At 43.4% G+C, this 22,138-nt stretch overlaps 1 protein-coding gene across 2 annotated transcripts in view; it reads right to left on the bottom strand.

Moving 5' to 3' along the window:
* Window positions 1-293: 293 nt before the first annotated feature.
* Window positions 294-22,138, bottom strand: part of GLDC (glycine decarboxylase) — a 99,185-nt gene continuing 77,340 nt past the window's right edge. Inside the window, exons 19-25 of one of the 2 annotated variants that reach the window (XM_004279121.3) lie at window positions 18,943-19,055; window positions 17,500-17,641; window positions 14,982-15,093; window positions 6,719-6,814; window positions 3,538-3,710; window positions 1,873-1,953; window positions 294-1,336 (exon numbers count right to left, since the gene is read on the bottom strand). In XM_004279121.3, coding sequence (XP_004279169.1) covers window positions 1,193-1,336; window positions 1,873-1,953; window positions 3,538-3,710; window positions 6,719-6,814; window positions 14,982-15,093; window positions 17,500-17,641; window positions 18,943-19,055 — 861 coding nt within the window. In that variant the 3' untranslated portion in view covers window positions 294-1,192. Of the gene's footprint in view, window positions 1,954-3,537; window positions 3,711-6,718; window positions 6,815-14,981; window positions 15,094-17,499; window positions 17,642-18,942; window positions 19,056-22,138 lie in introns of both variants that reach the window. The other variant, XM_033404417.2, reaches the window with a different exon arrangement.

Here is a 22,138-nt window from a genome sequence, read left to right as displayed (position 1 = left end):
CCTACCTGAAACTCATTCTTTTCCTTTTCTTCAATTAACAAACTTCTGGTTTTCTTTGGGGCAGTAACATGCCCAGGTAAAAGACCTTCTCATACTCCCTTGCAGCTAGGAGTGGCAATTTGAACCAAGCCTGGCCAGTTAAAAGTAAGCAGAAGTTACTGGGTGGAACCTCTGGGAAAGCATTTCAAAAGCACCTGACTTGGATGGAATCTGCCTTTTGTTTTTCCTCCTTTTTCCTGCCTAGAATGGGTATGTGATGCCCGGGTATGCAGTAGCCATCTTAGGACCGTGAGGATGAAGACTGTATGCAAAGGAGGCAGAACAGGAAAACTGAAGACTACCCCTCGGCTTCTTATCTCTGGACTTACTGTTAAATGAGAAAAAATGAGCTGCTGTTTAATTAAAATGCTGTGGTTGTTTTTCAGTTATATGCAGCCAAACACAATTCTAGCAGAAAGGGCTAAAGTGGCATTCACTGCTGACTGAGACATACAAACTGTTTCTTTAGCCAAAGACACAACTAATAATGTAACGGTTCTACTGGGTTGGGTATTCTCATTACCCTTCAAACTCCTCTGAAACTAGGGTACATGGGAGTTAACATTGGAAAGTGGACCAAGAAGGCATTCTTCAAATTGCAATGCTTTTATTAGAATATTATTAATTGCAGATTTTTAAAAAACTACACACATGGAAAAAGGAGAACACTCAGAAATACTATTACAGATTAGGCAAATTAGGAGGAGGAAAAAGATTTCTTCAGTGTATACAAAATGTAAACATTTGCCCTGGGATTTCCCACAGATGGCACAGTCCACAAGGACTTATTTATTTGGAATAAAAATATGTCTATCGGATCTTCAGTATAGTCTCTATACTGCAAACTTGCTACATTGGAGTTAAAGTTACTAGCACACCCCAAATTTTCTATGCAAAAAACTAAGTGGTCCCAATCAAGGCAACCTGAACATCAACTGCTACATGTGAAAGCAGAGGCACCAAAGCAAATCAATCTTCCAACAATGAGCTTCCACTCACTATGCTAATTGTATTTACATTTACCTTGAGAGAGATTACAAAAATATACACAGTATATAAAACCCCTACTTGAGTCTGTGGTGGAAAGTGAAACATTTCTTGATCAGGCGCGCCAAAGCCATTAAATCAGTCACTTGAACTTAGGGAGAGAAGATTAAGAAGAGGCCCTCTTCTGTTCAGAAAATGGGGACTCGTAAACATCCATGGGTGGGCAGGTACAAACCAGGTGCTGATCTCCATAGATGTCATCAATCCGGGCAATGGTTGGCCAGAATTTGTTTTCTGGTTTCACGAAGGGCTGCAAGGGACAAAAGACGGAAATCTTCGGGATATTCTGAGAGGTTTCTCTTGGTGGGGAAGAGGAAACTGCAATGATATTCCCACGGCCTGAGGCACCATTAGCCCAACAAGTACTCAAAAAGTATAAAAGGCTAAAATCCAAACTCCTTCATTACTGTCCATCCGAATCCCCCTGTCCCTGCTCTGCCGAGCATACCACAGAGCACCTTCACCTAAGAATCAAAGGGGAGAAAGACTGCATTTGGGGCCATCTCTCTGTTGGATGATGGTAGAAAACATCGATCCACTTGACAGGGACTCCCGTTTGGTCTTCCTGCACTGTGCACCCTGAGGATTCCCAGGCCCCTGGTTGGCATTCTGACTCTGACCTCAGAGCTCTGAAAGCCAATTCCTGGGTTCTGCATTGTTCTGACTACATGTGGTCACTATGGTGAGGAGACAGCAAGAGTGGGAGCCCTTCAGAGCAGGTGATGGCCTCTCATACACCCATGAACGTGGACCAGCTGGCACATCCAGTTTCAGAGGAGAACTTACAAGTGGGAATGCTGCCACCTCTCTGGAATACGGCCGATCCCAGTGGGAGGATGTGACGCAGGTCAACGAGTGTGGAGACATCTGAGACAGAGACATGGACGGGAGAGGGGTCAGAGCAGAACACTGCCTTTTCCTTCTGCACATCACATTAACCAGTGAGGTGATGGAAGCCCATGGACGGAGGGTGGTGGTTTTGTTTCAGTTTGGGGGGAAGGAAATTTTGGTAGGGAAATTTTTACTGTGAAATATTTCAAATATCAGAAAGTTACAGTAATAAAATAAGCACCCAACATAAATCAACATTTTTGTCGTATTTCTTAACCTTTTAAAACAAGAAACATTACAGATACAGTTGAAGCTGCCTGCATATCCCCTTTCCATCTTATTGCTGGCCCTCCTCCCCAGCGATAACCACTACCTTGAATTTGGTTGTCACAATTCTCATCGTGTTTTTATACTATTACTGCATATATTAATAAACTGCATAGAGCCTAGTTTGGTACACTTTTAAACCTTATATCATCCTGTGAGTATTATCCTCCACTTGCTTTTGTATCTCAGTATTGTATTCTTTAGATGTCTATTGCTATTTTTTAAAAAACGGCCTAAACCCTGAAAGAATCCAGAGAAAAGAGAAATAATAATGAGAGCAAATCCTATATTCCTCCACTACCCTGTCAAACTCACACTGAGCACGGTGCTGGCCTTCTCCCGCCAGCCACTGGCCCCAGCACTCCACCTTCAGCTGGGCAGCTCTGGAACTTGTCTGAGCTCCCCTGAACATCTCATACTCCTCTGGCTTGAAGCCATAACAACAGAACCACAGCCTTCGAGGTATTCTCAATTCATGATCCCTCAGCTTAATAATGTCTGGACCTAATGCAGAACTTAGAGCTCTGACCAGATATAAAAGGAACATATTTTGGAAGAGGCGAAGTAATGCCTAACAATTTTTTTTCCAGTGTAGGCCATAAACATGGTAAAACATTCAGGCCAAGTACCAATCTTGTTGTTCTAAGAGATAACTACTCCAATAAAAGAATATATTTATCCAGAGTTTATAAGGTAAATAATCTCAGTAGAGTACATCAAACAGAGACACAGAATGATAAGACTTCTCCAACTATATAGGGTCCTTCAGCCTCTGCTCCCTCCTTTGGAAGCCAACTGGGTCCTTGTGGGGTAAATAGCTCCTGCAACCACCAAACGCATACATAAAGTTAAAACATCAGAAATAACCACATTCGGGGTTTCCCTGGCGGTCCAGCGATTAAGACTGCCTTCCAATGCAGGTGTTGCGGGTTCCATCCCTGGTCAGGGAGCTAAGATCCCACATGACTCGTGGCCAAAAAACGGAAACATAAAACAAGCAATATTGTAACAAATTCAATAAAGACTTTAAAAATGGTCCACATCAAAAAAATCTTTAAAAAAAAAAAAAGGAAAAAAAATAAATAACCACATTATACTTGAGTAACCACTGTTGTGTTGATTCAAGAAGATTTAAACTTCCAGGTAATGAACGTATGGTCTGCTCAGAAGAATGGCATTATTCTAGGCAAGAATATCATCTTCCAGTAAGACTTCAGAGGTTGCCGGCACACCATCCAGACACTGTTTTCTACTCTCTGGGATATTTTAGATAAAGTACCAGTGCCTACGTACCTTCAGTGGATTGACCCTAGGGTCGATGCGGCCCTCCTCAATGTCGGCGATTTCCTGCCGAATGCTGATCATGGCATCGCAGAACCTATCCAGCTCTGCCTTGTCTTCCGACTCAGTGGGCTCAATCATGAGAGTGCCTGCCACTGGCCAGGACATGGTAGGGGCATGAAATCCTGCAAAAGAGATGGGGGAACTTGTGTCACTAACTTTGACCTCCCCAATTGGGAAGAAGAGACCCTCCCCATCTTATAGTTTATCCCAAGGAAAATAATCTGATAAATTTGCTACCGTATATATCTAGGGATTCATTTTAGCACTATTTATGGAAGAAAAGCTTAGGAAATAACCTAACATCCAACAATAGAGGATTGGTTAGGCAAATTTTACTGGGCTTCCATACAATAAATATGCAACCATTCTTAGTATTTAAATGTATATTAGTTAATATTTTTGAATGTTTACCCAACTTAAGTGAAAAGGGCAAGCTACCTAATGATATTGTCTCATTTCTATTTTAAAAATGGCAAAGTATTTATATATATATACACATTTATATATGTGTGTATATGTATATATACACATACACTTTATATATGTATGTATGTATGTATATTTTATGAGGGAAGCTGCTTTGAAGAATAAATACTAAAATTCTAACAGGGTTATTGCCAGAAAATGAGACTAGGGTTTTTATTTCACTTTGTGTTTTAGAATCCTTTTATAATGTTCATGTAATACTTTAGGTTAAGAGAAATTAAAATATTATAGCCTACCAAAAGTTAAATAATGAGGTAACAAGCATTAAGAAGCCTGGGGTGAGTGTTACTGTCCCTATTTTACAGATGAGGAAACTGAGGCCTGCCCAGGATGTAGAAAGTCTTCACCTTTACACTGAATACAGGCTGAAGGTATTTCTATGTTTCCAAAAGCTTTCACATGTTAAGATCAATCGACAAGACACATGGTCAAGAGAGAGATTTCCTGGACAAAAGCCAAAAACTTTTTCCCAATTCTTACACTTTTTCCTATGAAACTTTAAAAGGTGAACAGCTCCCAGGCTGATATTTCTGTCAACTAAGTTGGCCCTGGAGGGCAATGGTTCCCAATTCTGGTGTGCATCATTACGTGGAGTGCTTTATAGAGTCATGCCTGCATTCTTTAAGGGATTGTCTTCTCAACATTTCATTATAAAATTGTTCAAATATACCAATAAGTTGAAAGGACTGTAGAGTGAACACCCATATACCTTCTACCTAGAATCTACAATGATGCTCTGTTTGCTTTATCACATATCTATCTAGTCATCTATTCCTATCACATATCTAAGGCATCCACCTTAGTTTTGATGCATTTCCAAGCATGTTGCAGTCATCAGTACACTTCCCCCTTAAACACTTCAGCATGCATATTATTAGCTAGAATTCAATATCTGAATTCAGTATCTGTCCCCATATTTTTGTGATAGTTTACTTATTGCAAAATACACAGATCTTAAGTGTACAATTTAATGAATTTTGACAAATGCCTACAACTGTGTCACCCAAATCAGAAAGGGATTTCTTTTTTAAACAACAAGCTGATCTCATTACCCATTAAGTCTGACTTCAATTCCATGTGTGAGCAAATTCAGCCCAGTATTTTCTGCTGTAGTGGTTCCCATATCTGGAACCATCTGAGTTGTCATGGAAACACGGATTCCTGGATTTTAACCCTGATTCAGGAAATCCAAGGTATGAGCCTTTAAAAACTCATATCAGAATCAGGTTAAGTTTAGAAATCTCTGCCATATGGCAGCATGCCCCACCCACAACTCACCTGATAGGACTCATCCAAGTGCTTGTAAACACAGATTACTAGGCCTCACCCCTAGTGTAATCAGTAATTCTGATTCAGTAGGTGATTTAGACCCAGAATCTGTGTTGTCATTTTCACTGTTGTTTTTTTTACTTAGCCATTCATTCATTCTCTCACTTACTAAGCACAATTGTTCTGAGTGCCTCCTATGTGCCAGGCACCTGGACAGTTCTGGGCTTAGGGCAAGCATAGCCATCACTCTATCAAACATCAAAATATCAAGGTTGTAGATAGAGCAGAACTTGGAAATACTGGGCAGTGACTTCAAATACCACTTCCCTCCTACCTCCATCCCCCACCTCGCTCCCTGCAAATGCTGCTGCAGTCAGATGTGGGATACAGACCACACATCACAGAAGGGAAGTCTTAACCTGAATCAGCCATCACTCAGCCATTGCCTGAGAAGTTAAGTCAGGTCATAGGAGCAGCCAACAGGAGATTTTGAGGTAATGGCTAATTTCATTAATGAAAACTCTCTGGTTTTCCCATTTATTATCAGTGTAACTCTACATAATAAGATCATTCATTCACGAGAGAAATGAGTCACACACGTGGGACTCCCGTTATGATACGATAGTAAAACTATTAAATTATTAAAGATTTTACATTCCTTATTAAAAGAAGTCATTCAAATCATCTTAAAATTCAGATAGGACTCCACATCCATCAAAAGGCAAAGTTTTCCCCAACTTAGCCTTCCTGAGAATTGAAGGTTCTGTGATGTTATTAATAATGTCACTAAGAAAATGTATTTTAATAACGGCTGTGCTGAGTGAACATCCACTAAGAACACACAGATAAAAGACTTCACAGAAAAATCACATCATCTCTGGGAAAACAAGGTGCACCTATTCCTTCATCTCTATGAGCAGCTGAAACAGCTATGCCACGACTGAGGTGGCTATAAAACTCAAATGCCACTCATCTTTCTAACACTCCTACAGGATGCCTGCTTCACTTCCTTCACTTTCATGGACCTCTCTGTTTACCAGGAGTAGGATAGGTGGAAGGATTTACCAGAAACATGGGCAGAGAGCAGCAATCATTTTCTCTGGGATTTTTAACTTTGTTAACTATAAAGTCTTCTTTACCTAGCTGCTGATGGATTCAAGATGCGTGATTTAATATCTTTTGAAGGATGGTACCGATGGAGTCATGGGCAAAGTTTTTCCTCTGTCCACAGCCCCCAGATCCCCATTTAGCCTGTGGATCAGTTTACTATGGTACCTGCACAGTCAGTCTGTGGTCCATAGCCAACATGGGCAGCTACATGAATGTCAAAAACCCAAGTTCCCCTACAAGGGGTCACTCCCGGGAGACCACTCACCATAATCCTGAAGCCTCTTGGCCACATCGACGGCCTCAATATTTGCAGACTTTTTGAAGGGTCTAGTATCCAAAATAAACTCATGAGCCACATAACCTGTTGAGGAAGATTATTTAGCTCAAGATTAACATCAGCTTGTTGTTTTACCCAAGCAAATGAACAAATAAACCAGCTTTTTAATGCATATCATTGAGGACCAAGAAACCATGGGCATTTGGTAAGTTTATAGTTGACAACAAAGATTTCATCTGCTCTTATTACATATAAAAATTGTTAACATGTTGGGCCAATATGTCCCATCCTCAGTGCTCAACACACCCATGAGCCAGGAGGCTGGTGGGAGGTGGAACAGTAGCTGGAAGACTTGCTGAGATCCCAGGGGATGAGACCATTTCTACTCAAAGGACCTAAAATCTACTTGCGACAGTTAAACATGTCATCATGGGCCTGATCCTTTTATATAAAATATTTCTAGAGTTAAAGGTACATTGATACCCTTTTCAACAACATTGCTCCCAACATCAAATAACGGTTTCTTCTGTGTGTGTGTGTAAATACATACTAAACAAATATCCATAAGACACAGAATTTTATTTGATTCTTCAAAGGGGCTTTTGAGGTTTTGGTTTCAGGCTTCAGGCTGAGAATTAGAAATAAGGGCTGTCAAACAGCACACCACAAGTGGCAAGGAGCTGATGAGGCCGAAGTCTTGTGGGGGTCAGTTCACTTTGTTCTAATTTGTAAACCAATTGCCTCTCTAGCCTCAGGCTGCCATCTCCCCAGCATGACTTGTTGACCACCCATCCAACATCTAGAATAAACCACGGAGTAAGTCAGCATTTTCTTAAATAGAACAACATTCCCGGGAGCTTCCCAAATTCCATGGCCCACACAACTGATGAATTTCCTTCAAGGAAAGTATCTACTCAGGTGAAAATAACGTACTCCTCCTTAACCCCCTACCCTGACCCTCAGCAAACAGTGAATCTACTTACAGATACTTGGAGCTGACATAACTCCTCAAGCCTGAGAAGAAAAGCTCCAGTCATTAACAGCCCCTGAAGATCTAGTTTGTGAACTGCTCTGTTTCTTGTGTGATGAATACATATGAAGGGATTGGCTTTGTTTGAAAACAAAAGTATGAGACTTTGAATATACTGTCACTGCATATTTTTAAAACAAGCTTTCTAACCGTGATGAGGATTCAATTGTGAGGAGTGTGGTTCAAAACTAGAAAGGTGTATTCAGAGGTAGATAAACTTAGACCAAAAAAAAAGTGCCTAAAAGGAATGACCAGCTGGAATGTTCAGGGGGAAAATCATGACATTTAAATCCTCATCAACTATTAATTTCAGGAATGCTAAATGCCCTATGACACTACCCCATTTGGGGAGCCCAACCTCAAGCTTCGACCTTTCTTTTCTGAGGCTCTGGCAGCCATCCCAGTACCATGACAATGACTCGAAGAAGGCAGCTAATGGAGCTCACTGCTCTGAAGAACACTCAGCCATCAGGAGGAGAAGAGGAGATGGACACACGGTGGGGAGGAGTCTCTCTTGCTGGCGGGCAGACAGCACAGTCTTTCAAGCAGAGGTTCAGTAATAGCTGAAAGGCCGCATCAAGCCAAGCCCAGCCCAGTGCTGCTAAAGCAAGACTTCATCTGCAGAGGCCCCACCACAGCCAAGTGGTTTGGGAAGAGCTCCATTTTCAAAATGAGGTTCAGATGTTATTTTCTAAGTCCATATTCTAATACGTTCAAATGGAAACTGTAGTGGGATTTCGGCATCTCTCTCTCTCCTCTCTCTCTCTACTTCAGGCTGAAAAGGGGTGAAATTTAAACTTGGTTGTTCTTGGAGGCCAGATCCCAAGATGTTCATCTTTGTTTGCAGTTTTTAAGGAGAAAATATATGGCATATGGTGAGTCAGAGTAATCTGAAGTAGAAATTGTATAAACTGATCAGTGCAAGTTTTAATTTTCAGTGAGTATGTGTTTCCTCTGGGCCTAACCATGACTATAGCTGAGAGTCTGATAGGGTAAGTTGAAGGAGCAAGGAAAGAAGAGGGGTCGGGGGGATGATGGAAGAGCAAAATAAAAGTGGCTTGGCTCTAGACAGTATGGTACTGGCACAACAACAGAAATATAGATCAGTGGTACAGGATAGAAAGCCCAGAGATAAGCCACACACCTGTGGTTACCTAATCTATGACAAAGGAGGCCAGAATATACAGTGGAGCACAGACGGCCTCTTCAATAAGTGGTGCTGGGAAAACTGGACAGCTACATGTAAGAGAATGAAATTAGAACACTCCCTAACACCATACACAAAAATAAACTCAAAATGGATTAAAGACCTAAATGTAAGGCCAGACACTATAAAAAGCTTAGAGGAAAACATAGGCAGAACACTCTATGACATAAATCACAGCAAGATCTTTTTTGACCCACCTCCTAGAGAAATGGAAATAAAACCAAAAATAAACAAGTGGGACCTCATGAAACTTAAAAGCTTTTACACAGCAAAGGAAACCATAAACAAGACGAAAAGACAACCCTCAGAATGGGAGAAAATATTTGCAAATGAAGCAACTGACAAAGGATTAATCTCCAAAATATACAAACAGCTCATGCAGCTCAATATCAAAAAAAACAACACAATCAGAAAATGGGCAGAAGACCTAAACAGACATTTCTCCAAAGAAAATATACAGATGGTCAACAAACATTTGAAAAGATGCTCAACATCACTAATTATTAGAGAAATGCAAGTCAAAACTACAATGAGGTATCACCTCACACCAGTCAGAATGGCCATCATCCACAAACAATAAATGCTGGAGAGGGTGTGGAGAAAAGGGAACCCTCATGCATTGTTGGTGGGAAGGTAAATTGATACAGCCACTATGGAGAACAGTATGGAGGTTCCTTAAAAACTAAAAATAGAACTATCATCTAGCAATTCCACTCCTGGGTATACATCTGGAAAAGATTAAAAATTAATTCAAAAAGATATATGTACCCCAATGTTCATTGCAGCACTATTTACAATAGCCAGGACATGGAAGCAATCTAAATGTCCATCAACAGACGTATGGTTAAAGATGTGGGGCTTCCCTGGTGGCGCAGTGGTTGAGAGTCTGCCTGCTGATGCAGGGGACACGGGTTCGTGCCCCGGTCCGAGAGGATCCCACATGCCGTGGAGCGGCTGGACCTGTGAGCCATGGCCGCTGAGCCTGCACGTCCGGAGCCTGTGCTCTGCAGCGGGAGAGGCCATAGCAGTGAGAGGCCCGCGTACCACCAAAAAAAAAAAGTAAAAAGGAAGATGTGGTATGTATATACAATGGAATATTACTCAGCCATAAAAAGGATCGAAATTGGGTCATTTATAGAAACATGGATGGACCTACAGACTGTCATACAGAGTGAAGTCAGATATCATATATTAACACATATATGTGGAATCTGAAAAAAACTGGTATAGACAATCTTATTTACAAAGCAGAAATAGAGACACAGACGTAGAGAACAAACGTATGGATACTAAGGAGTAAGCGGGGGGATGAATTGGGAGATTGGGATTGACATATATACACTGCTAAGTGTAAAATTGATAACTAATGAGAACTTTGTATAGCACAGGGAACTCTATGCTCTGTGCTGACCTAAATGGGAAGGAAATCCAAAAAAGAGGGGATATATATATACGTATTGCTGATTCACTTTGCTGTACAGAAGAAACTAACACAGATTTGTAAAGCAACTATACCCCAATTAAAAAAAAAAAAAGAAAGCAAGCGGCTTGGCTCTAAGCTTGGAACATCCCCCCTCTCAACCCCTCATGTGTTAATTATCTTACAAGGCTGAAGATGACATGGAAAGTGCTACAGAAAGATAAGGCTTCCCAAAACCCTCCTTGAGAGCAGGCACTGAAACCTTCTTATCCTGCATCCTCAGAGTGAGTGCCTAGAAATAAATGGAACTCACTAGCTAATTAGAAAGCTTGGGTGGGCAATCAACACTCGGTCAAGCTTTTCATTTGCAACCCAGGGACCACAACTAACAGCATCAAGACTCCTGTTTCCCTGGGAATGAGGTCAAGTAGGTGGGCCACCCCCCTCTAGCCTCAGGAGGTCACTTCCCAGCCAGGGATGTGAGGGTCCAGCCTCTAAGGCCCATGTCCACCTGCCCATAAAGGCCACCGGGAAACCTCTCAGGGACAGGAATTTCCAGGCAGAGTTAGGTTTGCCTAAGGTCAAAAAGAGATAAGCATTTAAGAAATTAAAACATAAATAAAACACTGGGCTACTAACAAAATGGCCTATCCACTGACGGGAACTCTACTTGGGTCAAACAGTGAGCCTAGCCTCCCACGAGAGCAGACACCTGTGAATTTTTTCAGTTCCTCCTTTAAAAATGCCTCACCCTACCTGAGGTAATTCCTTTCCTTATCCTAGCAGAATAGATACTACTGCTGCTTCCCCATCCCAATTCTTGGCTATCACTTCCTTGTTTCACAAAACCCTAAGCCTCAACAAGTTTCACTGGTATTTTCAAATCTCTCAAAGAAATGGTTCATAAAGGGAAGCCTGGAGTTCATTAAAATTATTGCCTCACAGTCATCCGTGATTCCAGTCTTATTTAGAGCTGGTAAATATGATTAAGATGAGTAACGTCTTCTAATATTGCCATTAGACATTTTGGAATACAATGTGTTTATTAAGAACATTTCTATTTTGGGCTCTCAGGAGGTACGGCGATCATTCTTTTTTAGGCCCTAAAATACTAAGCCTCCGATTGTATAATGAATGTGTTTACCAGACCAAACACGAGACAATTTTTGGTTTCATGAACTTTGGGATTGGGTAAGAAAGTCTGTAATCACCAATCTCTTTCTGCTTGGGATGAGAAATACAATTCATTATTTAATTCTTGGATAAAATGGAAACAAATGGAAATTTCATCCATCTTTCTGTGTTGCGAATCTCCTGGGACAGTCTCTGCCCGAACCAGTCACGTGATGCCAAGCACACGGCAGGCACCTGAGCCACAGGTGCTCATTCACTTTCCCCTCCTGGAGTGCCATGCATCCCCATGCGGTCCACACCACATTCGTTCTTGCTCTAAAGAACTCAGGCTTGCATCGCACAACTCTGTGAGCACACTAAAAACCACTGAAATTCAGTGGGTGATGTGTATGGTATGTGAATCCTATCTCAATGAAGTTGTTAAATAAACTTAATCCTAAGGAAGTATTAAATAAAAAATAACAATTAGAAGAAAAAAACCCTAAACCTTGTAAATTAAAGCAAAAAGATGATTTTCACCCATCAAATTGGCAAAGACATTTGGGGTTTGGTTTGTGTTGCTTTCCCAGCCTGGCACTTGGTGCTCACTGGGCTCTAGTGCGATGGTCACTCGTATGCTCTTAGAATGAAATCAATTGCTATTGTCTCTGAGGGGAAACAAGGCCATACATTTCAAGAGCTTAAATGCATTCAGATCCTCTGAGATAACTTCTCTTCTACAACTCTAACCTGCGGAAATAGTCAAGGACGTTTAAAAAAAAACTCTAGGTAAAAGATGTTCATTGCAGCATTGTTACAAAAGCAAATAACATGGTGGGCAGGAGGCGGGCGGCGAGGGAGACCCCTACAATTACTTAAATCATGGTATATATGATAGAATCGATGTAGCAACTTTCAAAGCCCCTTTAATGACGAGGGAAATAATCGCAATATTAAATAAAGTTAAAAAACAGGATACACACTGTGTTTATAATATGATCTCAGTTGTCTAAAAGTAAGGTGGGAAGGAATACAGCAAAATATTCAGTGGTTATGTCTGCTTGATGGAACCATGGATCACTTACATTTTCCTCCTCAAATTTTTTATTGTCCAAATGTTCTATGTTGAGCATATGTACATGACTTATATAATCAGACAAAACCAATACTGATGCTAATCCTGAAGGCCAATACATAAGCAGGATGCATCTCACAGCACAGGAGCTATATTTGAATTAATTAGTAGCTCTTGTAGCTTCTTTCATACCCAACAAAAGCATTTCATTGTGTTGCTTAGAGACATATTGCCCACAACTTTCTTTCCTACTCTCTGGGGAGCATTGTTAACCAGAGCTCCCGATTATTTAGTTCTTTTCTATTTTCAAACTCCAGAACCACCCTTTTGGATACATATTTACAAAGCAAGATGAGCCTTTAAATTAAAGATCACAGGTGGAGATGCACACTTCCCTGGGCTGGAGACACTAAGAGCCAAAGAGGGGCCTCGTACCCGTGGCCCTGGGTCTGGGCACTGGTTACTGACGGCTCTCTGCTCTCTCTGCCCCAAGCTCAAGACCCGTGGCTCCCTGGTCTCAGATTCTGTGCCCACAGCCCATGCGCCGCCTGTCCACCTGACTCTTAGTGCCACCCTCCCATCACCTCCAGGGTGACTTGACTCCCCCTCCTATTATTCCCTCTGTTGTAGCTTCACTCTCCCCTCTTCACAGCCTTTTCCCTGGCAGCTTAAAATCATCTTGTTCTCTTATTTAAAAACAAAGCTGGGCTTCCCTGGTGGTGCAGTGGTTGAGAGTCCGCCTGCCAATGCAGGGGACGCAGGTTTGTGCCCCGGTCTGGGAAGATCCCACATGCCGCGGAGCAGCTGGGCCCGTGAGCCATGGCCGCTGAGCCTGCGTCCGGAGCCTGTGCTCCGCAACGGGAGAGGCCACAACAGTAAGAGGCCCACGTACCGCCAAAAAAAAAAAAAAAAAAAAGCTGCATCCTATTGAAGCAGCTCCTGTCCCCCTTCACCACCAAACCCCCCAAACCATGAACGCTTCTCCCTTCTCCCAACCTCAGCCTACTTCTCAGCCCATTTCCATCTAGCATCTACCGCACTGTTGGGCCCTAACTGCTTTCGAAGGTGACCAAAGGCTTCCTAATTGTGAAAGGTAATGGTGCTTTTTAAGACTCATGAGACCTGAGTCTTTTTAAGCCACCTGCTCTTCAGCCTGTCCCTCCATGTCACGTAAGACCACCCACATGTGCTGACTGTGCATGTTGTGCTGACACGATGCCAGGGACCGAGGCAGCCACAGCCTCCGCCGGGCAGGAGCTCAAGGTCTGCAGGAGACAGCCAGATGATAAACGGAGTGGGAGAATCCTCCGCGGAGGAGGGAGCCAAGAGGAGCAGTTCTCGCCACCGGGAAAGGAAAGGGCAGCCTCAGGGAGGAGGTGGGGCCAGCGCAGAGGCAGGAAGGACAGGCGCCATGACAAATGCTGGGGGTTGGGAAGGGGGGCATCTAAAGCTGCCTCGGCACAGAGCCCCCCTCACCAGATGCCACTTTTCCGCACCCACTCCATGTAGCCATCTGCTTCAGGGGTTTTGCTCTGGCTTCTCAACACTGTTTCCTTGGGTCCCACCAATTCCAAGAGCCTGCTCTCAGATCCTGTGCCCAGAGCCACATCTCTGCAAGTCTACCTGCTCCAGCCTCTCCCATCACTTCCAGGGAGAGCTTGTTCCTCCATCTCTTACTCCCTCTAAGAGGGAGGCTTACCTAACATTTCTTCACTCTCAACTAATTAGTAACTAACTCCCCTGATTCTACTTCTAACAGCATGTTCATCTCCTCCTACTGTCTTAATGATATTAACATCCTCTTAATCCTGTCATTACCCTGCTCAAAAACCCTTCTGGCCCAACTGTAGAGTCCAGAGCCTTCCAAGGCCTTCAAAGCCCCATGCTACCTCTCCAGCCTCATCTTCATCTGCTCCCTTTCCTGCTATCCCATCCTTCAACCCACCCAACACTCCCGCCACCCAGACAACTCCTTTCTCTCCGGCTTGCTCCTATATCTCTGTTTACTGGGGTTCTGCTACTCTTCCTTTCAGGCTTATCTCAAATGGCTCCTCCCAGAAGGCTCTCCCAACTGTTCTGCCCTGCCTCTGCCCAGTCTGAATTACTCCACTCATTCCCATGGAACTGGAGGAGGTAATGAGTGCGTGGTATTTATGTATACGTCTCTCAGTGGTGTGGGCTCCGTGTTGGCCTGCGCTTCAGAGACTAAGTGCATGGCAGAGCCTCGCAAATAGTGATATCCTGTTTACTAAACTGAAGAGCTTTCCAATAACTCTAGGCTTTTCTCTGGTCTGTGCTAAGAAACAGAAGTTCCCCACCCTCTTCTGAAAGCCTCATCCACTAGGTCAAACTTCGTTTGGCCAAGGAAGAAAACCAAGGTGAATACAGACTAAAGTTCATACTTGCCTCTTGCACCCCGGAAAAGAACTCTGTAGTGTTTTTCTAATCTCTTGGCCATGTAGTTGGCATTTAATATAGCAATTTCTGTGGCCTGTTTAAGGCCCTTGCCTCCCATCATCTGCAACAGAGGGAAAAAGAGCCATCAACCACAGAACAGGGAAACCCAATGGACACTAACCAAAGGTATCCCCAGATAAATCCCACTCACAAAGGAAATCAGCCTACCACCGCTCTCTGGATTGCAGATGAGTGAAATACCTAACAAGGATATCTGTCAATCCTCTCTAAGCCTGAAATAATTTTTGGTTTTCTCCTTTGAACAGTAATTTTATGCTTCTTATTGTAGTTACAAAGCTTAGAACAGGGCAAAACTAACTGCTGACTATTGTGTTATCTACCGAAGAAAAAGAATTGTTTTTAGGTTACATGCATTTGGGGGAGGTTTTGTTTGGTCGTTCATTGTGAATTTGAGATGCCTTGATAATTGCCAGGAATCTCATGGGATCTTGGCCAAAATCCCCACTGAATCCATTTTGTATGGTTTGTCTGCCAATTGTCCATATTTGAGGGCTTTATGTTTAACAACTGCCAGGTTCAATCTTATTCTTTTCTGGTGGTTCATAAGTCCCTGTGATTATATGGGGTGAATGCCATTAGCAGCAAAGAGCTTAAAACCAGGACTGCACCAATTTTTACTCACTACTTTCTTCCCAGAACACCTCATATGATGGAGGCTTGATGTATATTAATACATAACTAATGTAAAGCAAATGAGAAAGCACCAAGTAAAAGGGCAGGGACGCCGAAGTCCAAAGTAAGGAGAGGACACATTTTGGTCAAAGAAGGGTTCCTAGGGTAAGAGTTAGAACTTGAGTGGAAACTTGAAAATGGGTAGAATTTGGATAGACAAAGAGAAAGGGGACGACACTCCAAGTGAGAAGAATGGCAGAAACAAAGGTAGGGAATGGAAGGCACATGGCTGCAGCTTGGGAGGTGCTGTAGAGCCGGGTAGGCTGTGACTACCTCTCACAAGCCTCAAACCCTTGCTGGGAAGGACCTGGACTTGGTTCAGCCAGCCACTGCCTCTCGGCCTGGGCATCAGAGTCTCTGAGCAGCTTGACGGCCCAAGCCCTAAGCTGCATATGCTGAATTTGATTCTCTCTGGGATGGGCCCTAGGCAAGTGCATTTTGGAAGAATCCCCTAAGGATTTTGTGCAGGCTAGGCTAGGGAGATCCAGCAGCAGAGGCAAAGGGAAGCGAGGAGAGGATGGAGAGCCCTGGCGGGAATCTAGCAGTCCTGTAGGGAGGCTCCAAGAGGGACTGCAGCAGGGAGAGAAGATAATTCTAGAGTCCAGGTGATAAGTAACAACAGCCTGAAATAAAGAAAGGGCCCAAGGTCAGAGGGGTGGCTTAAACCCTACTTTATTTATTTCATTTTTAAACTGAGGCTCTCTCTGGTGTTCCTGGCATATGGCCAAACCAGCCTTGGGGCATTTATTTTCTATACGTGATTCATCTCCAGCCCAAATAACATTCCATAACAAATAACTCAGGTTTGTAGAGACCAAAAGGAGGCTGTAAATTAGATTCTGTTTGCAAAGAAGCAGACCTTTATGATGATTGTTTTTGTTTTTACTACTTGCAAACTAACTCGAGTATCATTTCAAAAAGCAGGTTTTAGTCTCTGGGGTACAGAATTGTTGTTCCAGCTTCCCAGAAAGTTTTCATTAAGAATCATAAATGCGACACTGTTCAAGAATAACAACCAGCCCAAAGAGTCATCTGGTGTTATTTGCATAGCTGAGTTAGGGGTTTATTTCACCAGAAGCCTCCCTTCCTCTAAGGAGGGGAGCCAGTTGGGGAAGGCTGCTCTAATTAGCGGCTGAAGAAGTGCTCCTATCCAATGCACGGTCTTCTCAGCCCAGGAGGTAGGCAGGACAGTTTGAACAAGAGCTGTATAAAATAAACTCCGGCCATAGTGTTTCTTGGAAAAACACAAAGGAAGGAAGCCTGTTCTCCGACAAAGTCTAATTACCCCCGAGAGTATAGTTCCACAGGCCCTAAAGGGCAAAGAGCTTTGGGAAACCACCACATAAGCAAATTTCTGCTATTTTCATCTTATCCTCCAGGCTCCCAAGAAATATAAAGCGAAATGAGATGTATTCCTAAAATTTATCCCAGGATCTCAACCAAGTGTAATAATTAGTATGTGCACTGTTTTTCACTTGCGAGGGGCCATACAAATCCTACAGGAAACCAAATGACGTGGCCAGAACATCCATATGACTCATGGTACTTAACTCCGTCTGGAAAAATATATCTGGCGTGTCAGTTCCTCTGGTGTTAAACCCACTATGAGAACCCAAAGGAAAACAGCCTGATGAAGAAGAGACAAAATGAGTTTTAGCTGATCTCTTTAGGAAGGTTTCTCCACTCAAGTCAGCAATTTTCAAGTCTGCAGTCTCAGTTCCCCACCCACACATCACACACCCCCACCCCTCTAACACACATCCATAGGCCTCACCTTAATATAAGCCCACGAAATGGGCAAGATGGAACTGGAGCCCCATGGGGCCGCGCTGACGGTACCCAAAGGCCGGGCATCTTCGCTTGGCTTTACCGAAATGATGGGATGATTAGGCAGAAAAGGGACAAGATGCTTCTTCCTGTATTGTTTTTTTTTAATACAAATTTAGAAGCTGTAAAAAGATCCAGTCTAACCAAACAGGCAGGTGCTGGGCCCTCTCAGGAAGCTCTGTTCCTAGCAGAGGAACTCTGACATGGGAGGGACCCGGCACCTGCTAAGGGGCAGATGTTCAGGAAGTGTTCCTTCCTTCCTCCTCTGCTGGAGGCATGGCTCAGCAGCCATCAGCATCCCAGCAGCTCACCCAAGAACCGTGGCAGCGAATCTGGCAGAGACAAGCAGCCTGGAATAGTATGCAGGGCCATGGGCTCACAAGAATGTGGCGACATCCCAGCCCTACACACCCTCTCCCTCCCAGCCCCGGCTCCCACACTCTTTCCCAAGGCATCTAAGGGATATAGAAGGATGCTGCTGAGAAGAAGCCCCATGGGGTAACACATCAGAGGCCAGCATGTGAACGTCAGCCACCCTGCCTCCCCCACAGCTGAGGCACTGGGCCTCCTTCACTTACTATAAATAATAGTAATCAAAAAGGAAAGAAGAAGAAAGCAGGGGGCCAGGCTCGCAGCATTCCTGAAGACTGACCCCCTTTGGCACAGTTCTGGAAAAATGAAGATGCTCAGGAAATGGCGGCTCAGCACCATTTTCATGAGATGATTTGGCTTCACGGTGTAAAGTTATCAACTGCTTCGAGATACTGCTTTAGTCTTGTTCTGACTGCATCCAATTATTTCAAGTAATAAGGTCTGTTTCCTTCTTACTTATCTCAGATGTAATAAGAATTCAGGCTGCAAAGTGTTCAACATCTTACACCCAATTCCCTTTTTTGGGGGGGAGGGGCGTTTAAGTTCTACTCTCTTAGCAAATTTCAATTATACAATAGTGTTCTCAACTATAGTCACCATGTTATGTGTTAGATCCTCAGGTGTAACCATCAGCTGATTTTAAGAAGAAACAAAGAAAAGCTGCTTAGAAGTCTAAATTAAAGTCTGAGAGGCACTTCTAGGTGCTCATATGCCGGTTCTCAGCCATAATGCTCCGTAAAGCTCCCTAGTCATCACTCTGTTAATAATCCTGCTCTGTCTATGCGTGACTGGGAGCTGAGTGTGGTCACACACTGTGGTTAACAAAATCTAAGTCTGTTTCTCCTTAGACAAACCCTAAAAGCACCCCTTTCACTGCTCCTCACCCAGCCCTTATAGGCACGCCACATGTGAAGGTATCCTGACACTTGAAGACCTCGATGAGAAGAACAGAGAGTTTGAGACCCATCTTTGATTCTCAGTCTCCAAAGCCATCCTGCAACCAGGGCCCAGAACTCACACTCCGATGGGCCCCATGCCAGGGCCACCTCCACCATGGGGAATGCAGAAGGTCTTGTGAAGATTTAGGTGTGAGACATCAGACCCAACGTCTCCAGGACGACAGATTCCCACCTACCACAAAGGGAAAGAACCAAAAGCAAAAGTCAACAGCTCGAAGGGGTGTTCCAGAGAGGCGGCCATGCTGCTCCCCCTGAGAGGAAAGGCAGATGGAGCTGTTCACAGAAACATACTTAATACCGCAATCAGGCCGCCCCTGCCAGCATCCTTCGCCTTCCGTGTGCCCGTGGCCTTTAAACTGCCGGTCCTTCGGCTGCGGACAGGGGCGCTGAGTTTCCCGTTGGGAGGTAAAGTGGCCCCCCTTTACCTCCCAAATGCCGCAAGGAGGCAGGCCTCTGGGCACTAGGTACCCCACCCTCGCCCTACACATGCTGGTGCGAGGCCCTCCCAAGGCCAAGGAGGCGGAGCGCTTTCCCCAAGAACACAGTGAGTGGGATGCAGTGCCTGTCTCTTCTCCCTCCACAGACGAGAGAATTGAGACAAGGAAATTATATGCCCTGCTCGATATAAATACAACTGGATATAAACTTCAGGAGGCCAAAGTATATCATCTCTCTCGTTCACTCCCGTATCTTGAGCATCTAATACCGTGACAGGCATATGATTGCTCTGACAGTCCTGCACCAGCCTCCCGGGCTTCCTCCCAGCACAGCCTGTGAGCGACAGCCCTTCCCTCGCACCTGACTGGGCCTCTGGGGCGAGGAGGTGCTGCACAAAAGGAAGTCTGAGGCACAGACAAGTTAACTGCCTGGTCCAAGATCACAGAACTAAGCTGTGAGACTTGAGCTGGTGTCCTTCATGCATCACATCTTCCCATCATTTAAGAAGCCACTGAGATACTTGCATATTTAGCTGTCTCCTACCTGCGGTGTGGCTGACAAGGTCTTGGTGCTCCGGCCTGGTGTCAGGCCTGAGCCTCTGAGGTGGGAAAGCTGAGCTCAGGACATTGGTACACCAGAGACCTCCCAGTCCCACGTAATATCAATCAGCGACAGCTCTCCCAGAGATCTCCATCTCAGTGCTAAGACCCAGCTCCACCCAACAGCCAGCAAGCTCCAGTGCTGGATGCCCCATACCAATGAACTAGCAAGACAGGAACACAAGCCACCCATTAGCAAAGAGGCTGCCTAAAATCATACTAAGTTCACAGACACCCCAAGACACATTACCGGACGTGGCCCTGCCCACCAGAAAGAAAAGATCCAGCCCCACCCACCAGAACACAGGCACAAGTCCCCTCCACCAGGAAGCCTACACCAGCCACTGAACCAACCTCACCCACTGGGGGCAGACACCAAAAACAATGGGAAATATGAACCTGCAGCCTGTGAAAAGGAGACCCCAAACACAGTAAGTTAAGCAAAATGAGAAAACAGAGAAATATGCAGATGAAGGAGCAAGGTAAAAACCCACCAGAACAAACAAATGAAGAGGAAATAGGCAGTCTACCTGAAAAAGAATTCAGAGGAATGATAGTAAAGGGGATTCAAAATCTTGGAAACAGAATGGAGAAAATACAAGAACCGTTTAACAAGGACCCAGAAGAACTAAAGAGCAAACAAACAATGATGAACAACACACTAAATGAAATTAAAAATTCTCTAGAAGGCATCAATAGCAGAATAACTGAGGCAGAAGAACGGAGGAATGACCTGGAAGATAAAATAGTGGAAATAACTACTGCAGAGCAGAATAAAGAAAAAGAATGAAAAGAATTCAGGACAGTCTCAGAGACCTCTGGGACAACATTAAACACACCAACATTCGAATTATAGGGGTCCCAGAAAAAGAGAAAAAGAAAGGGACTGAGAAAATAACTGAAGAGATTATAGTTGAAAACTTCCCTAACATGGGAAAGGAAATAGTCAATCAAGGCCAGGAAGCACAGAGTCCCATACAGGAAAAATACAAGGAGAAACACACCAAGACACATATTAATCAAACTGTCAAAAATTAAATACAAAGAAAAAACATTACAAGCAGCAAGGGAAAATAAAAAAAAAAACATACAAGGGAATCCCCATAAGGTTAACAGCTGATCTTTCAGCAGAAATCTGCAAGCCAGAAGGGAGTGGCAGGACATATTTAAACTGATGAAAGGGAAAAACCTAAAACCAACATTACTCTACCTAGCAAGGATCTCATTCAGATTCGACGGAGAAATTAAAACTTTTACAGACAAGCAAAAGCTAAGAGAATTCAGCACCACCAAACCAGCTTTACAACAAATGCTAAAGGAACTTCTCTAGGCAGGAAACACAGGAGAAGAAAAATACCTACAATAACAAACCCAACACAATTAAGAAAATGGTAATAGGAACATACATATCGATAATTACCTTAAATATAAATGGTTTAATGCTCCAACCAAAAGACATAGACTGGCTGAATGGATACAAAAACACGACCTGTATATATGCTGTCTACAAGAGACCCACTTCAGACCTAGGGACACATACAGACTGAAAGTGAGGGGATGGAAAAAGATATTTCATGCAAATGGAAATCAAAACAAAGCTAGAGTAGCAATTCTCATATCAGACAAAATAGACTTGAAAATAAAAACTATTAGAAGAGACATAGAAGGACACTACATACTGATCAAGGGATTGATCCAAGAAGAAGATAAAACAATTGTAAATATTTATGGACCCAACATAGGAGCACCTCAATACATAAGGCAAATACTAACAGCCATAAAAGGGGAAATTGACAGTAACACGCTCACAGTAGGGGACTTTAACACCCCACTTTCACCAATGGACAGATAATCCAAAATGAAAATAAATAAGGAAACACAAGCTTTAAATGTTACGTTAAACAAGATGGACTTAATTGATATTTATAGGACATTCCATCCAAAAACAACAGAATACACATTTTTCTCAAGTGCTCATGGAACATTCTCCAGGATAGATCATATCTTCAGTCACAAATCAAGCCATAGTAAATTTAAGAAAACTGAAACTGTATCAAGTATCTTCTCTGACCACAACGCTATGAGACTAGATATCAATTACAGGAAAAGATCTGTAAAAAATACAAACACATGGAGGCTAAACAATACACTACTTAATAACGAAGTGATCACTGAAGAAATCAAACAGGAAATAAAAACATACCTAGAAACAAATGAC

The sequence above is a fragment of the Orcinus orca genome, chromosome 6 (assembly GCF_937001465.1).
Source record: "Orcinus orca chromosome 6, mOrcOrc1.1, whole genome shotgun sequence".
Classification (NCBI taxonomy): domain Eukaryota; kingdom Metazoa; phylum Chordata; class Mammalia; order Artiodactyla; family Delphinidae; genus Orcinus; species Orcinus orca.
This window is presented reverse-complemented; position numbering and strand designations above follow the sequence as displayed.